This window comes from Physeter macrocephalus, chromosome 1 (assembly GCF_002837175.3).
Source record: "Physeter macrocephalus isolate SW-GA chromosome 1, ASM283717v5, whole genome shotgun sequence".
In the NCBI taxonomy this organism is placed as follows: Eukaryota; Metazoa; Chordata; class Mammalia; order Artiodactyla; family Physeteridae; genus Physeter; species Physeter macrocephalus.
Genome location: NC_041214.2, coordinates 119180274 through 119202942, shown reverse-complemented (window position 1 = coordinate 119202942; position 22669 = coordinate 119180274). Strand labels below are relative to the sequence as shown.

General features: G+C 35.0%; 1 protein-coding gene across 3 annotated transcripts in view; it reads left to right on the top strand.

Annotated features, from left to right (window-relative positions):
* Positions 1 to 22669, top strand: part of EPHA3 (EPH receptor A3) — a 362563-nt gene that overhangs the window by 228024 nt on the left and 111870 nt on the right. For 2 of the 3 annotated variants that reach the window (XM_024120412.3, XM_024120411.3), the window contains exons 4-5: positions 8060 to 8215; positions 8899 to 9234. In XM_024120412.3, the coding sequence (XP_023976180.1) occupies positions 8060 to 8215; positions 8899 to 9234 (492 nt within the window). The remainder of the gene's footprint in view (positions 1 to 8059; positions 8216 to 8898; positions 9235 to 22669) is intronic. The other variant, XM_055086086.1, reaches the window with a different exon arrangement.

The following is a 22669-nucleotide window of genomic DNA, read 5'->3' as shown; positions in this document are numbered from 1 at the left end:
TTATAAAAGTGAGTATTGGACTGCTGACCTCTCCAAGCTCTAGCTGTATTTCCAGTGTAGTCTGGAAAATGCTAATCCATAGTAGGGCTTATTTTGACATGGAAGTGATTTACCTCCTCCAAAATCCCTTCCAAGGAATGGTTTTCTTAGACATTCCAATGCTATTCTGCTCTAAAGAAAACTTTTGGCACTATTCTCAAAAGCTTTTCCAGGCTGTCTCTCAATATATTCTGAGTATAGATTTGGGTCCTATGCATTTTATGTTCACCACAATAATATCCCATAAAAATGATTCTCTCTTTCATTCTTGGTCTCTCTCTCTCTCTCTCTCTCTCTCTCTCTCTCTCTCTCTCTCTCTCCCCCTTCCCCATCTCCCCTCCTCCCTCCCGGTTTTAATATTTACCTGCTCATAACATACATATTTCTATGAATTTGTAAATTTTATTAATGGGTCTCATTCTCTGGGTATTGATAATTAAGAATAGAAAAACTCAACTAGTCCTACTCCTAAAGCACACTGTTCTTCCTTGAAAGAAGAAGACAACTGAAAAGCTGGCAAAACACAGCGTCCTTAGGACCAGGATGTCTTTTAACATTCTCTTGGTGGTGAACATGCATTGAACATATTTCAGTGTTACTGGCAACTGTCTTGCTAAATCTGATGGAACAACAACGAATGCAATAAAGTCTTGTTACTAAGCTATCTTTGAGCCACACTAGATTGTGATTGATTCTGTTGTGTGTAATAGTATGGTGGCATTTTGCCTTAGGCCTTTTTTATTGAACAGTGAAGGAACAGAAGAAGGAAACACTTGATCACTTTGTAAATGCTGCACATTGCAGGCAGGGTTTAATGACTGAACGTAGCCACTTCCAGTGTATTGAAATGCCTCTGCCTTGCCTCAAAGCATTGTACCTCTATTCAAATGGCAAAGAATAGAGTTCCTGTAAGATTGTGGAGTACAGCTCATTTTGGGAATAAACAGTTGCTTTGACCTTGTACTGGCAAATAGACCCTGTCAGGCCTGGAATTGCAAGGCCAGGAAATCATCTGTTTAGTCAGTGCTGGTTCTGGTCATTAGTTTGTGTTTATGGCTGGGAATTGATAATATAGCCCAGTGTGTATAGAGCTCAGGTCTGAATACTAAAAGGACCCTATTTACCAACAGCTTTATTTTTTAATTTAAAGTTAATTCAAATTGAAATGAGCCTTTTAACCCTTAATTAGGACCATGTTTTCTCTTAAAAGTCAACCACATTAGTCAACTGGAGACAAAATTCACTTTGCAATTGAAAAGCTGTCTACTTTCTTTCAACAGTAGCCACCATGGTTTACTAAGTGCATTTGTTTTCCTTTCACTATGGTAACTTTACCCATTCTCTGTATCAGCATAACTCAAGCCCATCAATTACAACTTAGAGGAAAAGTGTGCTATGTGCTTTGGGAATGAGGCCAAGATTCTATCTGGAAGCTTTTTTATAATTATTATTCATTGTATAGCTAGTGCGTATATTACTCCCTATTTCATACTTTTTTCTTTATATTTTTCCAAAGCTGGTAGTTTGTTATTTTATCCCACTACTGACCCATAGTATTTAGTTCCTGTTTTATTCTTACCTCTTTATAAATATGGAATCAGCAGATTCCCAAAATATTTCTAATTCATTTATTACAAATTGGTATTATTTTGGCTTCCTTCTATTATTTTATTCATATTTTTAGTGTTCTCAATAGAAAATTAACATTTGGCAAGAGCTTCTTCATTTTTGTTCTACTGTGGCCCATCCTGGGGTTTTTTCAATAAGTTTTGGGGTTCGCTTAGTAAATGAACATGCATACTCTCACTAACTGGGCACTTAAAATAGAGGAACTAAAAGGTAGATTAACAAGAAAAAGACAAATAAAACCTCACTTCAGACTAACAGAAGGAAAATGTTTTGTCTTTTAAATTGTATTTTCAGTATCATGCTAATTTTCCTTACTGTTAAAAGAGAAAATCACACCTTCCTACATTTTAAAAAATTTAAAATAATAATTAATATCAATATTTTAATTTTTTATTTATTCCTATAAGATTTCCCAGCTTTTAAACATTCTACTCTATCTAAAATATACATAAAAGGAAGAGTATAATGAAAATAGTTTTATTATGCTACTGGGTAAGATGAAAATATAGTAATAGGGAATTATTTGCTTGGCAGTGAATTTATCATTCAATCCATCCAATCATGAAATCCACATACCCTTTGAATATATACTGCTCTGATATAGAAAAACACTGAGAAGGGCAAAAACTTGTCATTTCTTGATTCAAGTGTATTTCTTTTAAATCAGAAGAGAGCCTCTTTTCTTTGTCTTGTTGCCCTATGTGATTTTGTAATTTCAATGGCTAATTTTAATCCTTAAAGCACGGATGAAAGTGAAGATGCTTTTTCTATTTTTTTCTACTTAGAAAATTCTAGGAATCCTACAAATTTTGATACATGAAGCATTAACCTTTTAAAGTGTCTAGCCTGAAGAGTATTAAGAGACAAGATAGTCAATACCCATCATTTGATAAATGAAGACATTGAAATCCAGAGAGGACAATTGGTTACAAGTTAATTATTCATTTAAAAAATGTATTTCATCAAAAAATGTATTTCCTCAACTGCTAGGTGCTGGGCAACGTGCTGGACACAGCATGTAAAATGAATCGGAAAAAAACGCGTATCTCTGTATTGCTCAGGATCTAACCTGGGAACAGATAATAAGAACTAAAAATGAATCTTCAGACTTATTTTAGAAGAGGAAGTCACTATCCCAACTACCTCATAAAAATTGGAAGACACCTGGTCAGTGACTTTGAGATAATACCTATTTAGTAGAAAAAACTAGATCAAAACCTACATTTCCTCTTTCCCAGGCTAGTGGTCTTCCTGTAAGATGCTGAAAACACCTTGAAGAGTTGGCATATAGAGAAGTGAAATTAGGGAATTTCTTGGTGAAGATTACTTAAAAATGTTGTGTTGCAAAGTGTCTTAGCACTTACATTCTCAAGTGAGAAGATCCAATTCTAAAATAACGGTGCCATATGGAATTAATTGGTCTCCTGTTTAAAGCTAGGATTGTGAATTTTATCACTGTGACTGGACACAATAAAGTGTCTAGGTCATCTTAGGAGATCAGTACATGTTTGGTTTTTGAAAGTGCATAAATGAAATCCAAACATTACATGAACAAGTCTGATTCCTAGTAAATCCATGATGATATCCAGTAGGATTTGAGGAGGGGCTACATCCCATTTTTAATGGTTAATTTAGTTTCATATATCATTCCTACTTTGTTTATTCAAAGCCCAGAGTTCCTGCCACAATTAACTAGTTCAAAAATCTCCATTACAGCAAGGGGATAAAACGTCTCTGGGACCCAAAAAGGGGCAGCAGTTTGCCTCCACTTAAAAGATCTTACACTGTTTAATCACTCTTTCGTTTTACTACCCTGAGATAGAAATCTATGAATAATTTTACCAGTGTTTGACTGACAAGAACATGTACTACTGGGTTATGGGAGGAAAGATGAAAATCAGAATTCTGTCATTTTGGCAGCAGGCTTTGAATATGTGCATTTCCACCTTCGTTAAGTATTGCTTTCTAGCTGGCCAACACAGGGAAGGCCTTAAGTATATAGCAGAAGTTTGTTTGTTTTGTTTTGTTTTTTTAACTTAAAGCTGGATAAACTTGAATTAGTATTAATTTGTTTACCTTTCTTGCATGTTCTCTGTTCTTTGATATTCTGTAATAAGTTGACAAAGACTTCCTTTAAGTAAGAAAAGGAAAGAAAACACATTAACATATCTACTTTCTACTTCTTACCTGGGTTTTACTTTTTGTATGCTGAACCTTCTCATGCTCTAACGTAATGCAAAGGACAGAAATGTGCACATTGTTATATTAGCAGTTTTATATTCAAGGAAGGGAAGGAGATACTTTTACATTACAATCATTGCTTCTGCTACCATAAGCAAAGATAATAAAACACAAGTACTAATGCCCTGTAGAGGCAGAGTTTCAAATTTTTCCATGAGGATTTTTTTAAGAATGAAGAAGGTATAACAAAAGGATAGGTATTTCAGTACAAGATGATTTATTGCAAGGGAGGGAGATTATTTATTGATGGGAAAAAGTTTGAAGTAAATATATAAAGAATTTCCCCTTATACATTTAAAGATAATGTTTCTTACCAGTATAATAATTTTATTAGTGAATACAAACTTTTCAGTCATATTCTCAAATTTGTTGAACAATATGAGTCGAGGATTTAGAGATTCTGTTTGTATCAAGAAAAAGAAAATTTACTTGTATGGCTCCCACATATAGTGGGGTCACCCTATTCTTAAAGGTGACAGACAACCTCTGCCCTTCCAACAAAAGTTCAATTGCTCATCTGCCCATAACAATGTTACACCTCAAATAGATAGAAAATCCTGGAGAATACAAGAGAACATCAGCCTTTCTGAAATGGTGTCTTAACTAGGAATAGATGAAAAAACACTTGCATGTGTTTAATTAAATGTGTTGCATTAAATTTTTTAGATGACTATTCTTCAGTGTCATACCAACAGCTTAGAATTGGTAGGAAAATAGTTTGCTTTTAATGAGTGATTTACATAAAATTAAAAGCAGAAATTTTCTTTCTCATTCGGACTATGATTGAATTTCTTTGTTATCTTGGGCATTGTGTTTGTGCTTCAATTGTTAATTCTGTAAAATAAGAAGATTAATATCTACCTTGATTATTTTAATAGAACTGTTGTGAGACTTAATTGAGATGGTATATTTGAAAGTCCTTTATAAAGAGTTAAAGTGTCTACCAAATTTAGGATATTACCATAGAAACTAGCATTGTACTCAGGATAGAGTTAGCATTCAATTAATATCTGTTAATTGATGATTAAATCCTATCAATCAGCTAGCTACCAGGTGCCAGAAGATGCAGAGTAGAGTCTGTCCCTAACTGTGTGTCACCTAAATCCTGGATTTTCAGACGTAAAACACACAAACTGACCAGTGGGTTTTCTTAGGATCTTTTTAGCTCCATTAAGCTAGTCTATATAATTAATACATCTCAACTGAATTCTCTTTGTCTATTTTATCATTTAGAAATGCTTTCTGCTGCAAGTAAAAGAAAACTTGACTACAGTGACTTAAACAAACAAGGTGTTACTTTTCTGACATTATAAGAAATCCTGAGATTGGTGCTTGCTGGGTCAACAAGAGCAGGGTACACATCTCTCTGATTTTCTTGGCCTTTAACTTAGTGTCTCCTGTAAGTCATTATGCCCATAATCAATGCAAGGTATCCCAAAGACTTTCATCAGAGTTCTGTTTGTATCTCTTTAGCCATCTCTTTGGCCATAACTTTGGCCATCCACCCCTAATTGCAATGATCTGAGTTAGGGAGTACTTGGCAGAATGCAGTTCTGAATAAAATCAGGATTCTATTAGCAAACAGGAAGCAGGACTGAGATATTGAGTAGGTAACCAACAGTACCCACCACATTCCAGTTTGTCTTTTCATGTTGATCTATTTGTGTATTTAATTATGCTTCTTACAGGCCAACTTCTTCTGTCTTAATCTTTCTCAAATGGGAGTCCTTCTGTGTATTTCTTCCAACAGATCAATCAGAATGGAGTGCTTGCTCCATGTGACCTGTGTTAAATTGCCTGCTTTCAAATTGCAAGGGCCTTTTTGGGATGGACAGAATTAGGGACATTTGTATCTTTAAGACTAGAGGAGACTGAACAAAAGTAGATGATTGACAGATATTTATTAAACTGCATGTATATGTGCCTACCTATCTTTTACTCTTCTCATCTCTAAGGTTATTATTTACTCATAATTAAAGTCTGGTTACTAGTTCAAGTCACATTCTTAACTTCTAGGCTTAATAACTATAGCTACTTTCAATACTATCAGGAATTCTGTGCTGTGGTGCTGTAGCTAAGTGATTGTATGACTATCTTGTCTTTAAGTATCACATAGTATAGCTATTTATAGTATTAACAAAAAGTGATTGAGTGTTTAGTGAATACCTTTATGCCTAATGTTGTAAAAACTATAAAAGCCTGAAATAAAAACACAGATAAATTTACAAGCAAACAAAATAACAAAGTACATTGGAACACTGCAACTTAATCTTTTAAAGACTCAGCAATGCCCTTTTGCAAATTTAAAGGCACTCAGTAATGAGCTAAATTGAAACCAGAAGTTAAGTGCATAGTTTGTTTATACTTTATATCATTTCCCCCTGAGGCAATATGACATGAGATATGAGTGGACCTTTCTAACCAGTGCTTAAGGACAATGTTCAAAAGTTTATAATTCTAATCCAAGTTTGGTTAGGGCAATAGAATTTATTTGACTGGCTCTCAGTATGGTACCAGAAGTTGTTCAATTTAATGTAATGTGGTCCTTGAGCAGCCATTCTTAGTAGGAACTTGCAAACAGCAAGACTAGATTAATGATTACTATCATTTTAAGTTATTCTAATTGTTGCTCTTGTCAATGTATTTTCCTTGGGAGTGTTATCTCCCAAGAAATGTTCAGTAGGAAGATACACTATTATAGATACAGTGTGTTATCTTTTAAAATACATTTAGTGATTATAAGAGTTAAGATTTTTCCCACAGGTTTTATTTGAATGCAAATAACCTGTTATTCACAATATGAAGTTGATATAAAAAAATTTTGGAATTCAGTGATAAACATAGTCTGTAGGGTCTAGTCTCTATTTAAGTGGTTTAAGCCATCAAATCTCAATGTAGCTTTGAAGTTGAGTTTTAGAGACTTAAGAAATTATTGGCTTCCAATTATTGGCTTCCAAAGAAACTTAAAAATTTAAGATCCTGATTTCCTTCCTCAAAGGAATGTCAAGGGATTTTTGTTAGGGTTTTTCACTATGATTTCAGTTCTCACGGTAATTATGAAAATGGACCAAATAAAACAGTACAGCATTTTAAATTTTATATCAGATTAAGTGAAAATACTATAATGGAGACATTTCTGTAAAAGCTGTAAATAGACAGTGAATATTAAATGGGCAGCTGAAATAATATCTGGTAACCAGTTCATTGGGCTTAAAAAAAAACATGTCATTCAGAGATACAACCGGAAAGAAAGAAGATAACATAGTTATTTTTAAAAGCGTTAATCTAGTAATAATTCACAAGTATATCAGTTTAAATAGAAATTATACCTCCCTGTGTATCTGTGATACAGACAAGGAAATAAATTAAGACCTTTCTTTTAGGCCATTACCACAGAAGTTAGGGAATGACACTGTCAAGAGCAAACAAAATATCATAGCTCAGGAGAACCATGTATCAAGAATCTTAAAATATAGACAAAGCCGTGACTTCTTCCTTCAGTTGCTTACAATTTGTGGGGATAAAGTTGTTCACACAGAAACTAATTAGAAAACAAGCGGGTACTATATTAAGTACTAACTGCGGAGACTGTACACATTGCATCATGTTTAAAAAGGGAATGGCTGCATGATGACATGGCTTTGCTTTATTTTCTCCACAAATAGTCCAATGCCAAGTAAAGCTGTGAAAACAGGAGATGGAAATTTCATCACACTCTAGTGCCAAAATAATCTAAATCTTGTGGGGTTTTTTTTCCCCCTTAACATTTGGTGCAAATACAACCGTATATGTGGAGAAACTACATTGGGCCACATTATTTGCTTCTATGAATTCTGGGAGAAGAAAATAGATTTTATTCATAATGAATGCATGCCCTAGCCTCCTGAAATCTGTTTTATGTATTTTCAAGAATATATTTTCAGGGCTTCCCTGGTGGCGCAGTGGTTGGGAGTCCGCCTGCTGATGCAGGGGACACGGGTTTGTGCCCCGGTCCGGGAGGATCCCACATGCCGCGGAGCGGCTGGGCCCGGAGCAACGGGAGAGGCCAAAACAGGGGGAGGCCCGCGTACGGAAAAAAAAAAAAAAAAAAAAAAAAAGAATATATTTTCAAAATTATCACCAAATTTTAAAAGAGTCATTTTGTTTGTAGCTTGTCGACCAGGTTTCCACAAGCCTTCGGATGGCGATGTGCAGTGTGCTAAGTGCCCACCTCACAGTTCTACTCACGAAGATGGTTCAGTGAACTGCAGGTGTGAGAATAATTACTTCCGAGCAGACAAAGACCCTCCATCCATGGCTTGTACCCGTGAGTAGTTTTGCTGCAACCCATGCCTCCATGTTTGTTTTATTTCCTTTTTTCTTCTTCTTACTGTGTTTTTTTTTTAAAGCATTTGGCCGATTTCCTTCTGCTCTCCATGTGCAAATTACAGGCTTTCTCTGCTTCACCCTCCATGCTTGGCTCACCACAAACGCAACATTGATCACACAAAATGAATTAGTTTTTAAAGCACTTCCTGCAACAGGACACCCAGAAGGAAAGAAAATTTTCTATATCTTGTTTTAGATCTTGCATAATTTTGACAGGGTAGGGGAGGTTTAGGCATGGGATTTGTATTTTTACTTTTCTATTCCCTCTTGTTATATGTTGGTCATAGGTCACAGGGAAAAAGAAGTAAGATTTATAAAACTAATACTAAAGTTTTCATAACTATTCACAAGGGCATTGAATTTAGTGGTAAATTCCTTTGTTGGACTTTGTGAATGCATCTTCAACCTGGAGTCAAAACTCCCCCCATTCATAGCTCGGGGAGGACAGCACTCTTGAATCCATGTGTCTATAATCTCATGGATCCTCTGAGGACGAATTAAAAGTATATAATAAAGACAAGATGGTTATTTACCTCTTTCAGTTCCACTGTAAATTATCTATTTCCCTTGTAGTAGAAAACAGAAGTGAGGCTCATTAATCTTTGTTGAACTACTTTGCAGGACCTCCATCTGCACCGAGAAATGTTATATCTAATATAAATGAGACCTCGGTTATCCTGGACTGGAGTTGGCCCCTGGACACAGGAGGCCGGAAAGATGTTACCTTCAACATCATATGTAAAAAATGTGGGTGGAACGTAAAACAGTGTGAGCCATGCAGCCCAAATGTCCGCTTCCTCCCTCGACAGTATGGACTCACCAACACCACGGTGACAGTGACAGACCTCCTGGCACACACTAACTACACCTTTGAGATTGATGCCATTAATGGGGTGTCAGAGCTGAGCTCACCACCAAGACAGTTTGCTGCCGTCAGCATCACAACTAACCAGGCTGGTGAGTACATGCTGGATGCTTCCTACTCCTGCCATCTCAGAGCCAAGTAATAGTTTTGACAGAAAGAGTGAAAGAAAGGGTAGGAAACAAATGATTTGAAAGAGCCCCAGGTTATTCTTTTTTATCACTTTTAGACAGTTATGGTACATTACATAGCTCAATTTAATTCTTCAAAGTGAGAATAAATCATATTTGTTAGATGATTTTAAGCTAGTTTAATCCATTGCTTTCCAATTTGAAATCTTTAAACATCTGGGGCTCTGAGGTAGTACTTATGGGGCTCCTTGCAGCATTTCCGTATTTTCAAGAACTTAACAGACATTGAATCTAGCTTGGAAAAGGTTATCTACGATATTTAAAACTATAAATGTCTTTACCTTAGTTATAATTATATCAAATTTTGTGTATAGTTATTCAGTCATTTTATGCTCCCCAGAAGCTCTGGGTAGTGTAGCTCAGATAGTTAAACTCTCTGCTTAATTAAAAAAAAAAGAAAAGAAACACATTTTATTTAATAGATAAATTTGTATTTAAAAATTAAAAACATGGAATTGAGGAGAAGCTTAGTAAAAAGAGGTCTTGGTGGAAAACAGTTGGAATCACTGATCTTTAAAATTTCCAGATATAAATTTTATGGTGATTTCATCAACTGTATTTTCCACTGACAATCTTTTCCTAATTAAAAAGAAATTACTGTGTTGCCAGATTGTAAGCAAGGGGCCTTTAATATGGAATAGAAAATTTAAATAAACTTCTCACCTTTCTTTATCTTGCATCCACAGCATTTCTCTTTTCTTTACTGTTAGTAGATCCTGTGTTTTTCAGTCACCCTTTAAATCTTCTATTTGGTTTTTGGTTCTCTGATAATGCTTGTGATATTTTTTACTATGGTTTTTTTACAGTGTGGTGCCCAGAATTATTCATGGGGTTTTAGTTGTGATTCTCTCAAACATATAGAAGAATTACACTTTGCAGAGTATACAGAGACATGCCAGTGATATCCCTTTGAAATAAGACAATCATTTTTCCAAGGTGATAACTATGATGAATGAGTAAAAAAGTTTTCTAATCAACAAAGCTGAGCAAAATTAAGCTGATAGATATTTATTGTGCATAACTGTTGCTACAAGATATCATAATTAGGGTTACATTTCAAACAATTCAGTTCAGAGATATTATTGTATAATTTATACACAAGAAAATAAACATTGGAGCCAAAAAGGGAGAAAAGGAAGAGACAGGATGGCCCCCTGAGAATACTTCAGCTAGAACTACAGACTCCCACATCTGTTCCCAGGAGAGCTAACCTTGAGTTGGAAGTTAGAATTGAGTGTAAACTCAGCTTCTTTTCTACATTTGGTTTAAATTATGGAAGTTCCTCTGCTGTCTAGCGGGACTCACTCTTTTCTTTGAGGATATGAATACTGGATGTGAGAAAAAAAGAGAGATGACTAAATTCTATCAGCTGGAAGAGGTCTTAGAGCAGCCAAATATCTAGCCAGGAAATTCACCACTTTCTTTCTTTCACTTGGCTGACTCAGGGAGGTTAGTTAAACTACCAAGGGTGCAAAACTAATAGGTGTCATCAGGGCTAATATCCACCAAGTATGGACAAGTATGACTCTGCTGGTTGGTAAAAATTTGTACTTATTTGCATACTGGTTAGAAGCAGACAAAGTTACTTCTGAAGGTGAGTATAGAAATGCACCTGTACTGGTTAATTCCTCAAGTACCCTAGGTAGCCCCCTAAATCCAGTATATCAAGCCCCCCACTTCCTTCCCCATAATCTAGCAATCAAAGGGATAAATCTTGGCATTAGAGGCATCTCCAGACCAGTCTGTCAGGTCCCCCTTCTTCCCATAATCCAGCAAACAAAAGGGTAAATCCTGGCACTCGAGTGGTCTCCAGATCCCTGGGCGGGAACTCTTCCAACTTGAGGGCTCCATGTCCCTGCCATGCCAGTTGATAGATATTTTGAATATAACCCCTGGCAGAGTCCATGTTTAAATGTGTCTCTTTCTGATTCCACATCCCTCCTTTGTTCCCGCTTTTCTTCTGGTCTCCTATATTGATGAAATTCTTATAATTTTACATTGTCCCATGGTGATAAAGTTTATTTATGGAAAAGACAAGACTTTTTAATGAAGTGCACTGAATCATTATTTTAATCTTGCTTACTGAATCTGTAATCTCTCCCACTTAAAGCTAGATCTCAGACCAAGCAACATATGCTTTCGTTTTGCTTTAGTTAATGATATTTAAACTTAGTAGTTAATAATATTTAAAGATTTGTAACTTAGGTTTATTTAACTGTCTTCCACGAGAGAAAAAAAAAAAGATGAGTAATGCTATTGCTATGTATCACATGATTATAGCTTCTCATATTCAATGAACACAAGAATTTTTAGAAGTTATAATTATGTGGCAAATGGCTTTCCCAAATCCCATATTTCACTCTGATTTACTACCTTGTTTAAAACAGAGCATCAATCTGTGTTATAATTATCTCCTAAGTCAAACAGCAGTGTATAAAAACAAGCAAGAGCTCCTTATTTCCTATCTTATCATTGACCTCTGGCTTTCTGACAATGCATTTATCAAGAAATTAATAGTTCCAGATATATACAATGAATGAATCTAGGTAAAGTGGCAACCAAGAGCAGGCCAAGACTTTAAAAAATAAATGGAGTTGATGCTTTGGCGCTCCCAGTTACAAATCACAGGGTAAGACAGAGATTCAGTAGGGATGGTATCAGTTACTCTTCCTAACCCCACTCTCATTTTTCAGAAAAATCACAAATATGTCTACAACATGCACCATGAGGCATTTTATATATTTATCTCAGGGAGTCTGTATCATTTTTGTGCCTGGGGAGGTAGAGGTCTTTGTTCCATCTTCAAATCCCCATGGTAAGATATATAAGCAAGATTAGAAGCGATGCCATTTCTCCAGAGTGTTTCATTGTTTTGCTTTATTTTTGCTCTTGTGAAGGTTAATGGACTGGTAGCCTTGAGAAATGAGCTCCCTACGTCTAGAAAGATATGGCTATGACAGATACGATGGCTGGTGTTTAAATTCCTCCTTCCTCTCTATCTCTGACATGGCTATAAAGGGGAAATGTGAATGTGTCCCTTTTCATTTAGCTTGTGAGATTGAATTTGTTGATTTTTCTCTTGATTACATTGTAAAAGCCATGTGATGACCACACGATAAGGCACCTTCTAAATTGTAGAGGATTATGTTGTGAATTTGGATGTTAGTTCCCAGCCCTTAATACTTTCACAAAGTATGTCAGTGAGATAAAAAACATGGTCTGTACATAAAGATTGTATCCATGAATCCATCAGCCAAACATGTACAGAAAGAATTTCAGATTGCAAAACAAAAATCTGTGAAGTTATATCTTGGGGTAAATTGCTACTTCTTGTTTTCTTCTTTGAATGAGTATGTTTACCTTTCAGTTCTGGAAAAATCATTCTACTAGTGGAATATTTGTCCCTGTTTATTCTCAACTTCCATCATAGAATCTACCCTTTCTCCAGTATCCTATAGCATGTAACAATCTCAGGCAAGAAGAGGGGGCACTAGTAGAGAAGATATGGGCTTTCAAGTTTTGAGATCCACCCCACCCCCATTTTACAGAAACTGAGATCCAAGAAGATTTTTCAACTTTTTATCAAGCGATCAAACTTCTACTGATGTCTTCCAACTCCAACTCCACTTTCAACTTCTATTCTTGTGTTCTTTCTGCCATCCTATGATTCATGCCATATAGCTACAAAAAGAAATGCTGCCTTGGAGACAGAGGGGGCTTTGCTGGGAAAATCTACTGTACCCTATGCCATCTACAATAAACTTGGCCCTTGCTTCTCAGTCATTTATCACAGGGTTTCTTAGGGGTATTCTGCAAGAGATCTTCTTTATCATCTCCACTCTTCCCCAGAATTAATCTTATCCTTTACTCCCTCATTCTACACAGATGATTTTCCCTCTGTGATACTGTGATTTATAATAAGAAATATATATTTGGTCTTGGTCCCAGTTTATGGCACAGAGCTCCTAAAACTCTTATTAGAATTTCCCAAGTGATAAGAGCAATAATGGGTATTTTGTTATTCGTAACAACCCCTTTCAATTACATTTGAGTTTATGTTAATGAATTTTTGGAAAGCCCCTAAGGATGGTGGCAGGGAAACCAACCATGTGATTAGAAGAACTTTTAGCAGCTCCACTCCTCAACCTCCCCTCTGGGTAGGGTGGAGGGGCTGGAGATAGAGTTTAATCATCAATGGTCAACGATGTAATCAATCATGCCTATGTAATGAAGCCTCCTTAAAAGCTCAAAGGACATGGTTCAGAGAGCTTTTGGGTAGATGCGCTGGTAGGCGATGAATCTGGAGAAAGCATGGAAATTCTCTGCCCAGTACCTTGCCCTATTCATCTCTTCATCTGTCTGTTTCCGAGCTGCATTCTTTTACATAATAAACTGTAAATCTAGTAAGTAAAATGTTTTCGTAAGTTCTGTGAGCTGCTCTAGTAAATTAATTGAACATTAATTAAGAGGGGGTCATGGGAACCTCCGATTTATACCTGTTGGGTCAGAAGCACAGATAGCAACCTGGACTTCAGATTAGTATCTGAAGGGGGGGTTGGGGAAGTCTTATGGGACTGAGCCGTAATCTGTGGGATCTGATGCTAACTCCAGGTAGCTAGTATCAGAATTGCATTAAGTCGTAGGACACCCAGCTGGTTTTGCAGAATTGCTTGGTGTGAGGAAAACCCCACATATTTGGTGACCAGAAGTGAAGTATTGCATAGAGGAGACACACAGGAGTGTGCTTTTTCCTCTTACACCCTCCTAACTTATTACGACCATAAAGTTTAGGAGGAAAAGGAAAATGCTATCTCACTGGCTTTTCTAAATCTTATTCCTCCTGTTTGTACTCACTAACTCCCATTGACTCCTGACTCCAAAGAGTGGGCTGTCAAGAAAATCTCTTCCCCTTCTAGCATCTTAGACATACACTCTCCTGGCTCTTTTTCTTTGCCTTTTCTGTTGCATAGGCTTTTATTCATCTTAGAGGAAGTTACAAATAATTAAATAAAAGCAACAACAATACACACACACTAAACACACACACACACGTATGCATATTACAAATTGTTTGACTCTTCATAATTTCATCTTATTTTTCTCCTAATTTTCAGTCTACAATTAGATGTTTTCATAAAGTAATCCTTACTTCTCTCTTTGTTCTCTCATTCATAGTGCAGTCTGGTTTCTGTTCTCACTCTACAGAAGTGCCCTTCTGAGAACCGGTTATAATATCCTATTTGTATCTTTTTGTTAAAATGAATACAATTGTTAGGAAGAGTGTGGATTTCATAAGGGCCTGGACCTTGTCTGATGTTCACATTTGTGGTTCTCAGATTTAGAACAAGGCTTTCTAGCACCTTGTATTCACTCAGAAGTTTATTGAATGAATGAGTGACTGATTATTGGAAATGTCCACCATCCAAAAAAGAAAACATTCTCCCTCAAACCACTTTCTCTCCTTATTTTTTTTCTCCCTACCAATGAGACCACCGCTTTCCTCAGTTTACCGGATTCTGACACTTGGAATCATCTTTGGTTCATATTCTGCATTTAAGAAGTGCTCACACGCTACTGATTTTTCCTTTGAATTGTTTCAGATCTTCATACTTTTTATCCACACTTAGTGTTAGATTTTAAGGTTCTTAGTCATAACATTTATAAATAAATAATACCAAGAATTATAATAATCCTCTTTTAATTATGTTAAGATTCCAAAATAAAAAGGAATTGGAACTTAAATGAATTAATAAAGTCAAAATATCCTACTGCTTAGCAACTTCTTTCCACTGAGATATTTGTAAAAAGGGTTAATGGATCAACAAGTATATTTCCATGCTCCTTTTATGTTCATGTAATATATGCTTCAGCCATGCAAGAATTTATGATAGAAGTATAGATTTTTTAAAAATTATACAAATCATATAAACTTGCAGAAGATACTATGTAATTAAATGAGTTAAGAAGTGGTGGTTGAAGGATTTTAGGGAAACCTTTGGAAAAAAGAGTTTAGATGTACTTTGAAAAATAGGAATAAATCAGATAGGAGTAAAGAAAAGGAAGTGTATATATATTACAATATTGGAATTGAGTTTCCTGGGTAGTAGGAAGGGTAGGCTGAGAAGAGGAGAGGGATCTTGTTAAAGGGTAACAGGAAATCAGGTTGGATATGCAAGGAAGACCAAGCAACTGGTATGTTAGATAGTGGGATATTGGATGGAAATACATATATTGAGTGGAAGAGTAACCTCATTCAATCTGTTTTAAGAAGCTTAATCTTAAAAAGAGCAGGGAACAGTGTCAATAAGTATAATGCTTCACATGTGAATGCCTGAATTATAGTGAAAGAATGACATAATTGGATTTAAATGAGTATTCGTATTATCTGCAATTATAATTTTCAAGTCTAAAACGGCATTTAAAAAATTTTGAGCCATACATTCAAACAAACAAAAAAAAGTTTTAGAAATTTTTGGTCTTTTCCTACTTAGATTCTTCATTGCCAGATAGTTGACATTGAAGTACCATCAGTCCTAGAATTCTTTTGCCTTGCAGTCTTACAATCAAATAAACACCTTTAGCCTGACACTTAGGTAAATGCCATTGTGTTTCTCTCAATTTACAATAGTTGAAAAAGGTGTCCCTCCATTCTCTGGGTCCTGGTATCACTCCAGTATTTCCTTATTCAACATACCCCTAATCCTTGAAATTTGTGATCCAGGCATGCACATTTTTAATATTTTTTTCTAGTTCCACTTAAACTTATTTTTTCCTCTATGAAGATTATCTTGACCCCTATACTTCCCTAGAGTAAATGGACCTGTCCCTCCTCTTTCAATTTACCCTATTGGAGTTCTGCATATATGTGTACAGTTTTTATCATAAAATTTAATTTGTTCACATATATGAAAGTGTTGCAAATAGTACCATAGTACACAATATGTGTATATACCTTAAGCCAGATTTCCTAAAAATTAACATTTTACTACATTCGCTTTATCATACTCTCCCCTATTGCCTTCTCTATATAGATATTATTTCTGAACCACTTGAGGGTAAATTGCAGATATTATGCCCCTTTACTCCTAAATTCTTCAGTGCGAACTTCTTAAAGCAATGTCATTCTCTTGTATAACCTCAATACATTTATCAAAATCAGGACATTAGCATTGTGCATATTATGATCTTATCTGCAGATATTAGTCAACTTTTGTCAATTATTCCACGGTGTCCCTTTGGCAAAAACAAATGGATGTTCTGTTTACCTTCAGTTTCTATCTATAATATAGTTCTTACTACAATAATGAATAAATTAACCATTTTCTGTAAATTAAGTCAGATACAAAAATATGAAGGGAAAGGGAATCAACACTATGGGTAGGACTTTCTCAGGGGCTTGATATCTCTCTAAGAGTTTCACAGTTGCCACCCCATTGAAAAATGACCAGTAAATAATATTATTTAAAAAAGAGAGAACTTGACTTAATTTTATTTAGATTTCCTGTTGAAGAACCATCAATTTATGCAAAGAAGGATAGCATCTTGGAGACTTTCTGATATAAGGAAAACATTCTTAGCCTTGGCTTTAAACAGAATAGCCTCTATCATTCACTTAATTTAATGATCAAAGACAAATCTCTTCATTTCTTCCAGTTAAAAATTGCTATCCATCACATGAGGGATTGAACTGGAAATCCAGTCATAATTTTTCCTGTTTTATTTATTTTTTGTGATTCTAGGACTGTAGCTTAGAACTTTGTTACTGGTATAATTTTAATCAACCAATACATCTTTTTGATCTTTAACCACACCTATCAACTTACTTCTTCTAAAGGACTTCTAAAAGCATACTTGCCTATACTTTTGTGACCTGCTATTTCACAGAACAAGGTAACAGCATCTATTAGTAGAAAAAAATAGTTTAATATATCTTGAATAAACAATACACACTTTTTAAAATGAATCTTAAACTATCAGAGCCCTTTGGCTACATTTAGAATCCAGTCTAATTTTTATACATTGATAAAGCAGATATTTTAAAATCTTCTTCATTCCTTTTTCTGCAATAAATTTCCTCTATGTACTTTGTTCTGTTGGGATTTAGAACAGAGGAATGCCTCATGTCAAAGACAGCCAGGCAGGCCTTAGAATTTCTGAAGAAGCAAACATTTCAAATAAAACTAGAAAAGGTATACAGCTTGGATCTGCTATTAAGCTACAGATACGTATTGATATAGTCTCTTTAGAAATGTATGCTGCCATGTAATTATGTACCCTGGAAGTAAACTAGATACCAGGGCATCTACATGCATTCTTTCAGAGCATGAAGGAAGGTGTTTTGTAGCACCAGTGTAGTACATCAGAAAGCTAAAATATAATGAAAATCAAACAAAATAGTGGAAATAAGATTACAGTAAGGCATTCTGATGAATCCTCTCCTTGTTGTTTCACTTGTGTGATTAATAAACCCTAAGAATTGAAGGCTTAACCTTTTATTTCTTTCAACAAACAAATGAGGTATGAATCAGGCCCAGAGATTACAAGTGAATATATACATTATCATTTTCTTGGTGCATTTCGCTTGTGTGGTAATTTAGCTTCTTTCTTTCCTATTTGAAATCAAGGCAGAGACCTGTACATCTGGGGATATCACTCTGCAGTGATGTGTCCTAGTGTGCCTGAAGCCTTCCACATCATTTAACACATTAATGATGCCTTTCAGCCATCACACCCTGGTATGGAGGCATATCACATATCTGCAGCATGAGCAATAAGCTGAACAAAAGCAGAGCCATATATTGTCCTGACAGTTATTCAGAAACTTTATATGAGCTTAAAGCCACAATTGTATGGAAAACCAACAAATGGAGATAGTTTGGGGGTTTCCAGGATCTATAATGAACTCTCATCCCGTTTTCGTTTCTGATCTTTAATATCAATACAATTAAAATGAACGGAGCAGACATATGTCTGGAGAATTACGGTTACTCTTTTCCTGCTGCCTTCTCCTTTAAAGTGCTCACAAGAATAGAAACACCAACAACCAGCTAGAGGAGAAAATATGGTGTTAACTAAAGCACTTAGTATTAAGAAAGTATAGCACAGGGAACTATATTCAGTATCTTGTAATAACTTATAATAGAAAAGAATATATATATGTGTATATATATATATTTGTGTATAATTGAGTCACTTTGCTGTACACCTAAAACATTTGTAAATCAACTATACTTCAATTAAAAAATAAAAATTAGAAAGAGAGAAATAGCCATTTAATGCTAACTTGTGCCATATTCACGGCATCTTTCCAAGAGCAAAAAATACTTTTTCAATAGAAATCTTTCCTATTCTTATTTTTCCCAAGCAGAATGTTTTTAGTCTCAAAACATATTAAAGACAATAACTTATCTTTTAATATATTCTACCCTTCTAGGATTAAGTTAAATATAGAAGATCCTTAGGGAATAATTGCAGTATGTGCAGATAATTGAGAAATTGAATAAATGCAAATATTTAGAAGGAAAAGATGCTCTGATTTTAAAGGCAAAAATCCTACTACCACTAACCAGACTCTTTCATTATAAACTCTTAATTATATTTCAGTATCTCCAAAAATACTGTCTATCTCCCAGTTAATAACTATAATATAGCCCAAAAATCTGACTTTATAATCCTCTCAATATAGCACCATTGTCCAAATTGAAAAAAAAGCACCTCTTCCTCAAGGGACTTTATTGCCATCTGCTATAAAATTGTTGTGATATGTCTTCAAATTAAAAAAATTATTATGTGTGGCATCCCCATGTGCTAGGGCCCTGAGAGTCTATAATAGTCACACTAAACCAAAGAATGCTGAGGCCAAAAAATGGGAAGCTCACATTTTCTACCTCATTTCACCAGTAGTAATTGCTGATCGAAATCCTCTTGATATGATTAACACTGCTCTATAGTCTATTACATAATTATGTCATTTAATCCTTACAACAATTTTATGACTGTGAGTGGTTAAATGTCTTGTCCGTAATTTCACAACTCCAAAGTTCCTGCTCTTAACTGTTAGGATATTCTTTTTTCTATGACTTTGCATAATTAAGACTGAAAAAAGAAATCTGTAAAGATGGTTACCATATTAATGTAATTTGTGACTACCTGGCACACAGATCATATGATTTTTTTTCTTTGAAATCAAAATTTCACATGATTTGACCAATGCTGATAAAAAAAGAAATCTGAATTGCTTTATTGGGAAGTTATTTACCCAAATCTTTCTTGCCAAAACCAAACAATAAAAACTCTTCTAAAGTAGCTTTGAAGGGTTACATTTACTATTAGTCAATGTTATTTTAAAAGCATTTATCTTGACAATTTGTTATCATTAAGAATTAACCTCTTATTGCTTTCATTTTCATTCCGGTAGGAAAAAAATAATTATAACAAACCAACACAGGAAAATCTGTGTCTTGTCACAATTTTGTCCAAGAAATGGCTTTAAAGTGGAGGCTGTATGTCAGAGTAGGAAGAGTTCTGGAACGCATATCAACAGAGGGGAATACTCCTCTCTGCTCCCACTCTTTGGTTTCCGCTTCTGAATACGTCACTTTATCAAGGCTATTGTTTTATCTCTTTTGTGAAATTAAACACTTGGACTGGATAATTTTTAAGTTTCCTTCCAGTTACATATTCTAGGGAACTAAGTTGATGCAAAATATATCATGTTTTCATGGAAAAATAATCCAGTAGTTACTTACAATTGAAACAGATATGATTGCAAAAAAACAATATTTGAAAAGCAGAGTGGTGAAGGACAGTGTCAAAAGTCCAACTAAATCCAGGTGTTGCCACTTAATAGTGAGGTGACTAGATTTTTTATTTTTAAATTTGGTTTGTTTATGCATTCATTCCCAATTTTCTTTAAAAATGAATTTAAGACAGGGATTAGACTAATCTGGAGTCTTTGCATCCTTTTGGACATGGATACAATAATACACACACGGATTGTTGTGAGGACTAAGTAAAATGAGAGAAAGTATATGGAACTAAGGAAGCACTTAAATAAGTTATTGAGCCCTGTCTCAAACATAATCATGCTGATCTTGCTCTATCTGGGAGAAATAGAAACTCCTTTTTAAAATTAAAAAAATATGAATAAATATTAAAATATATGAAGTCAGGCTCTGAAACACCCTACTTTGATGTGATTGGTTTAGGCTCTAATTCTTTCAAAATTGGAATTCATATGTGATGTAAAACAACTCTCAATATAATAAGCCATTCTTCCTTCATTACATACACAGATGTATGTATATATATTGACTTAGTGTCAGCACTGAAGTGCCCATGAGAGGGTCTAATGGAAACATCTGATAGGCAGTTGGTTATATTCAGCTATACTTCTGAGACTTTGGCTAGGATGACACCCAAAGAGAGCCATAAAATAAAAAGGATTGGTGAGAATAATAAAGGGATAGTCACGCAAAGAATGTCTACAAAGATTAAAGAAAAGAGATGGACAGAGATATAAGTAGAAATCAGGTGACAAATGAATATTCTAACAATCATTCAGGATAAAGAGTTAAAATAAACTTTTACCAAGGACCATGTTGTGACATAAAACAAAGATGTTGCAATTACTTAGGAAATGGTCACCTTTTACTTTTAATCACTAGAATATTGGTTTTCAAGTACATTTTAGTAAGTTTTCTATAGTTCCAAAAAGAGAAAATTTTAAATGCCCCCAAAATAACTATGCTCACTACAGACATATTAAAGAAAAATGTTGCATATCATGTACTTTTATTTTTTTGGTTCATCATGTTGTTTGAATATAGTTTTGGGGCAGAGTTTGTCCATCTTCGTCCATCCATGGAGCATAATTGTGTGTATATCCTCTAAGAAGGAGTACACCTAACAGTTATTCATGCAAATTTCCAACATGTCAAGGAAAGAGATTCTCTATTTCTCTTTCATTGAGTAGAGCTTGTTTCATTTTCCTTCTATTAAAATGTTTTCAAAAAGTTTTTTTATACTTGACATTTGAAATACATTGCCTAATATACCATCACCTCCCAGCAAAGGACCTAGGTTTAAAATATAACATACATCTTTCTTGATTTGAATTAATATGGTAGAAGAATTTGGTTTAATTTAAAGTCCTTATTTCTGAAAAGTTTAAAAAATGAATCTCATCTATCTTTCTTGAAATATGTTTCCATTCTAAGCTATTTTCATAAATTCTTATTATTGCAGATAGAAGATAGATGTCTTTATTAAAGTCCCAATATAAAACAGCTAGAAAAAGAACTAGGTTTTGCAACAACGTATTGTTTTGTGTGTATATATTTGCATTTGTGTTTGTATGTTTATGTGTGTGTGTGTATATATATATATATCTCAAGAAGACTATAAAGTTCTAGAAAGGTAAAGTTCTAGAAAGTGTATGAAACCTAACAGATCTGAGAGAAGAAAGTCCTTTTATTTTCTAAATCATTTGCACTTGAATAGTTTTACTCTTAACTATGTTATTTATTAAATAAGGATTATGTCTACCCGGAGTTGTGGTAAAGACAAGAACAATTGCCTACATAAGCACTCAAGTGCTTGGTCCTTATAAGTGATCAATACTTGGTAGTAATATCATTAATGAACTTTTGGAACATTTAGCAACAAATGTACTTTTTGTGTGTGTGTGGTATGCGGGCCTCCCTCTGTTGTGGCCTCTCCCGTTGCGGAGCACAGGTTCCGGACGCGCAGGGTCAGCGGCCATGGCTCACGGGCCCAGCCGCTCCGCGGCACGTGGGATCCTCCCAGACCGGGGCGCGAACCCGGTTCCCCTGCATTGGCAGGCGGACGCGCAACCACTGCGCCACCAGGGAAGCCCCAACAAATGTACTTTTGAAGATCAAAATAACTTTTAGCTAACTCCTGGTTTTCTTTGACAATACATAACACACTTAATTACTAATTGCTTTTTTTCTGTTCCCTAAGCACTGACTGAGCACTTACTGTGAGCCAGGTACTATGCTGAATGCACAGTGGATAAAATGATTATTAGGATGTGCCTACTATCTTCAAGGAGCTCTCAGTTTAGTAGGAGATCTTAAAGGTTTTAAGAAAACCAGCATGAAATTGATTGGTTTGACCAAGAAAAGGCAGGCAAGGCCAATTACCAAGAGACTTCAATAAGCATCAGCAGCTCAGTGAAGCCACCCAATGAAATATTTATCTTGAATTCACAGATAATGCCAAATTATGTGTAATAGCTTCATTTTTTTTCATTACTAAAGGGTAGATTTTAAAGACTATCTTTTTATGATTTTTTTTGTTATGTGATGCCAAAAAA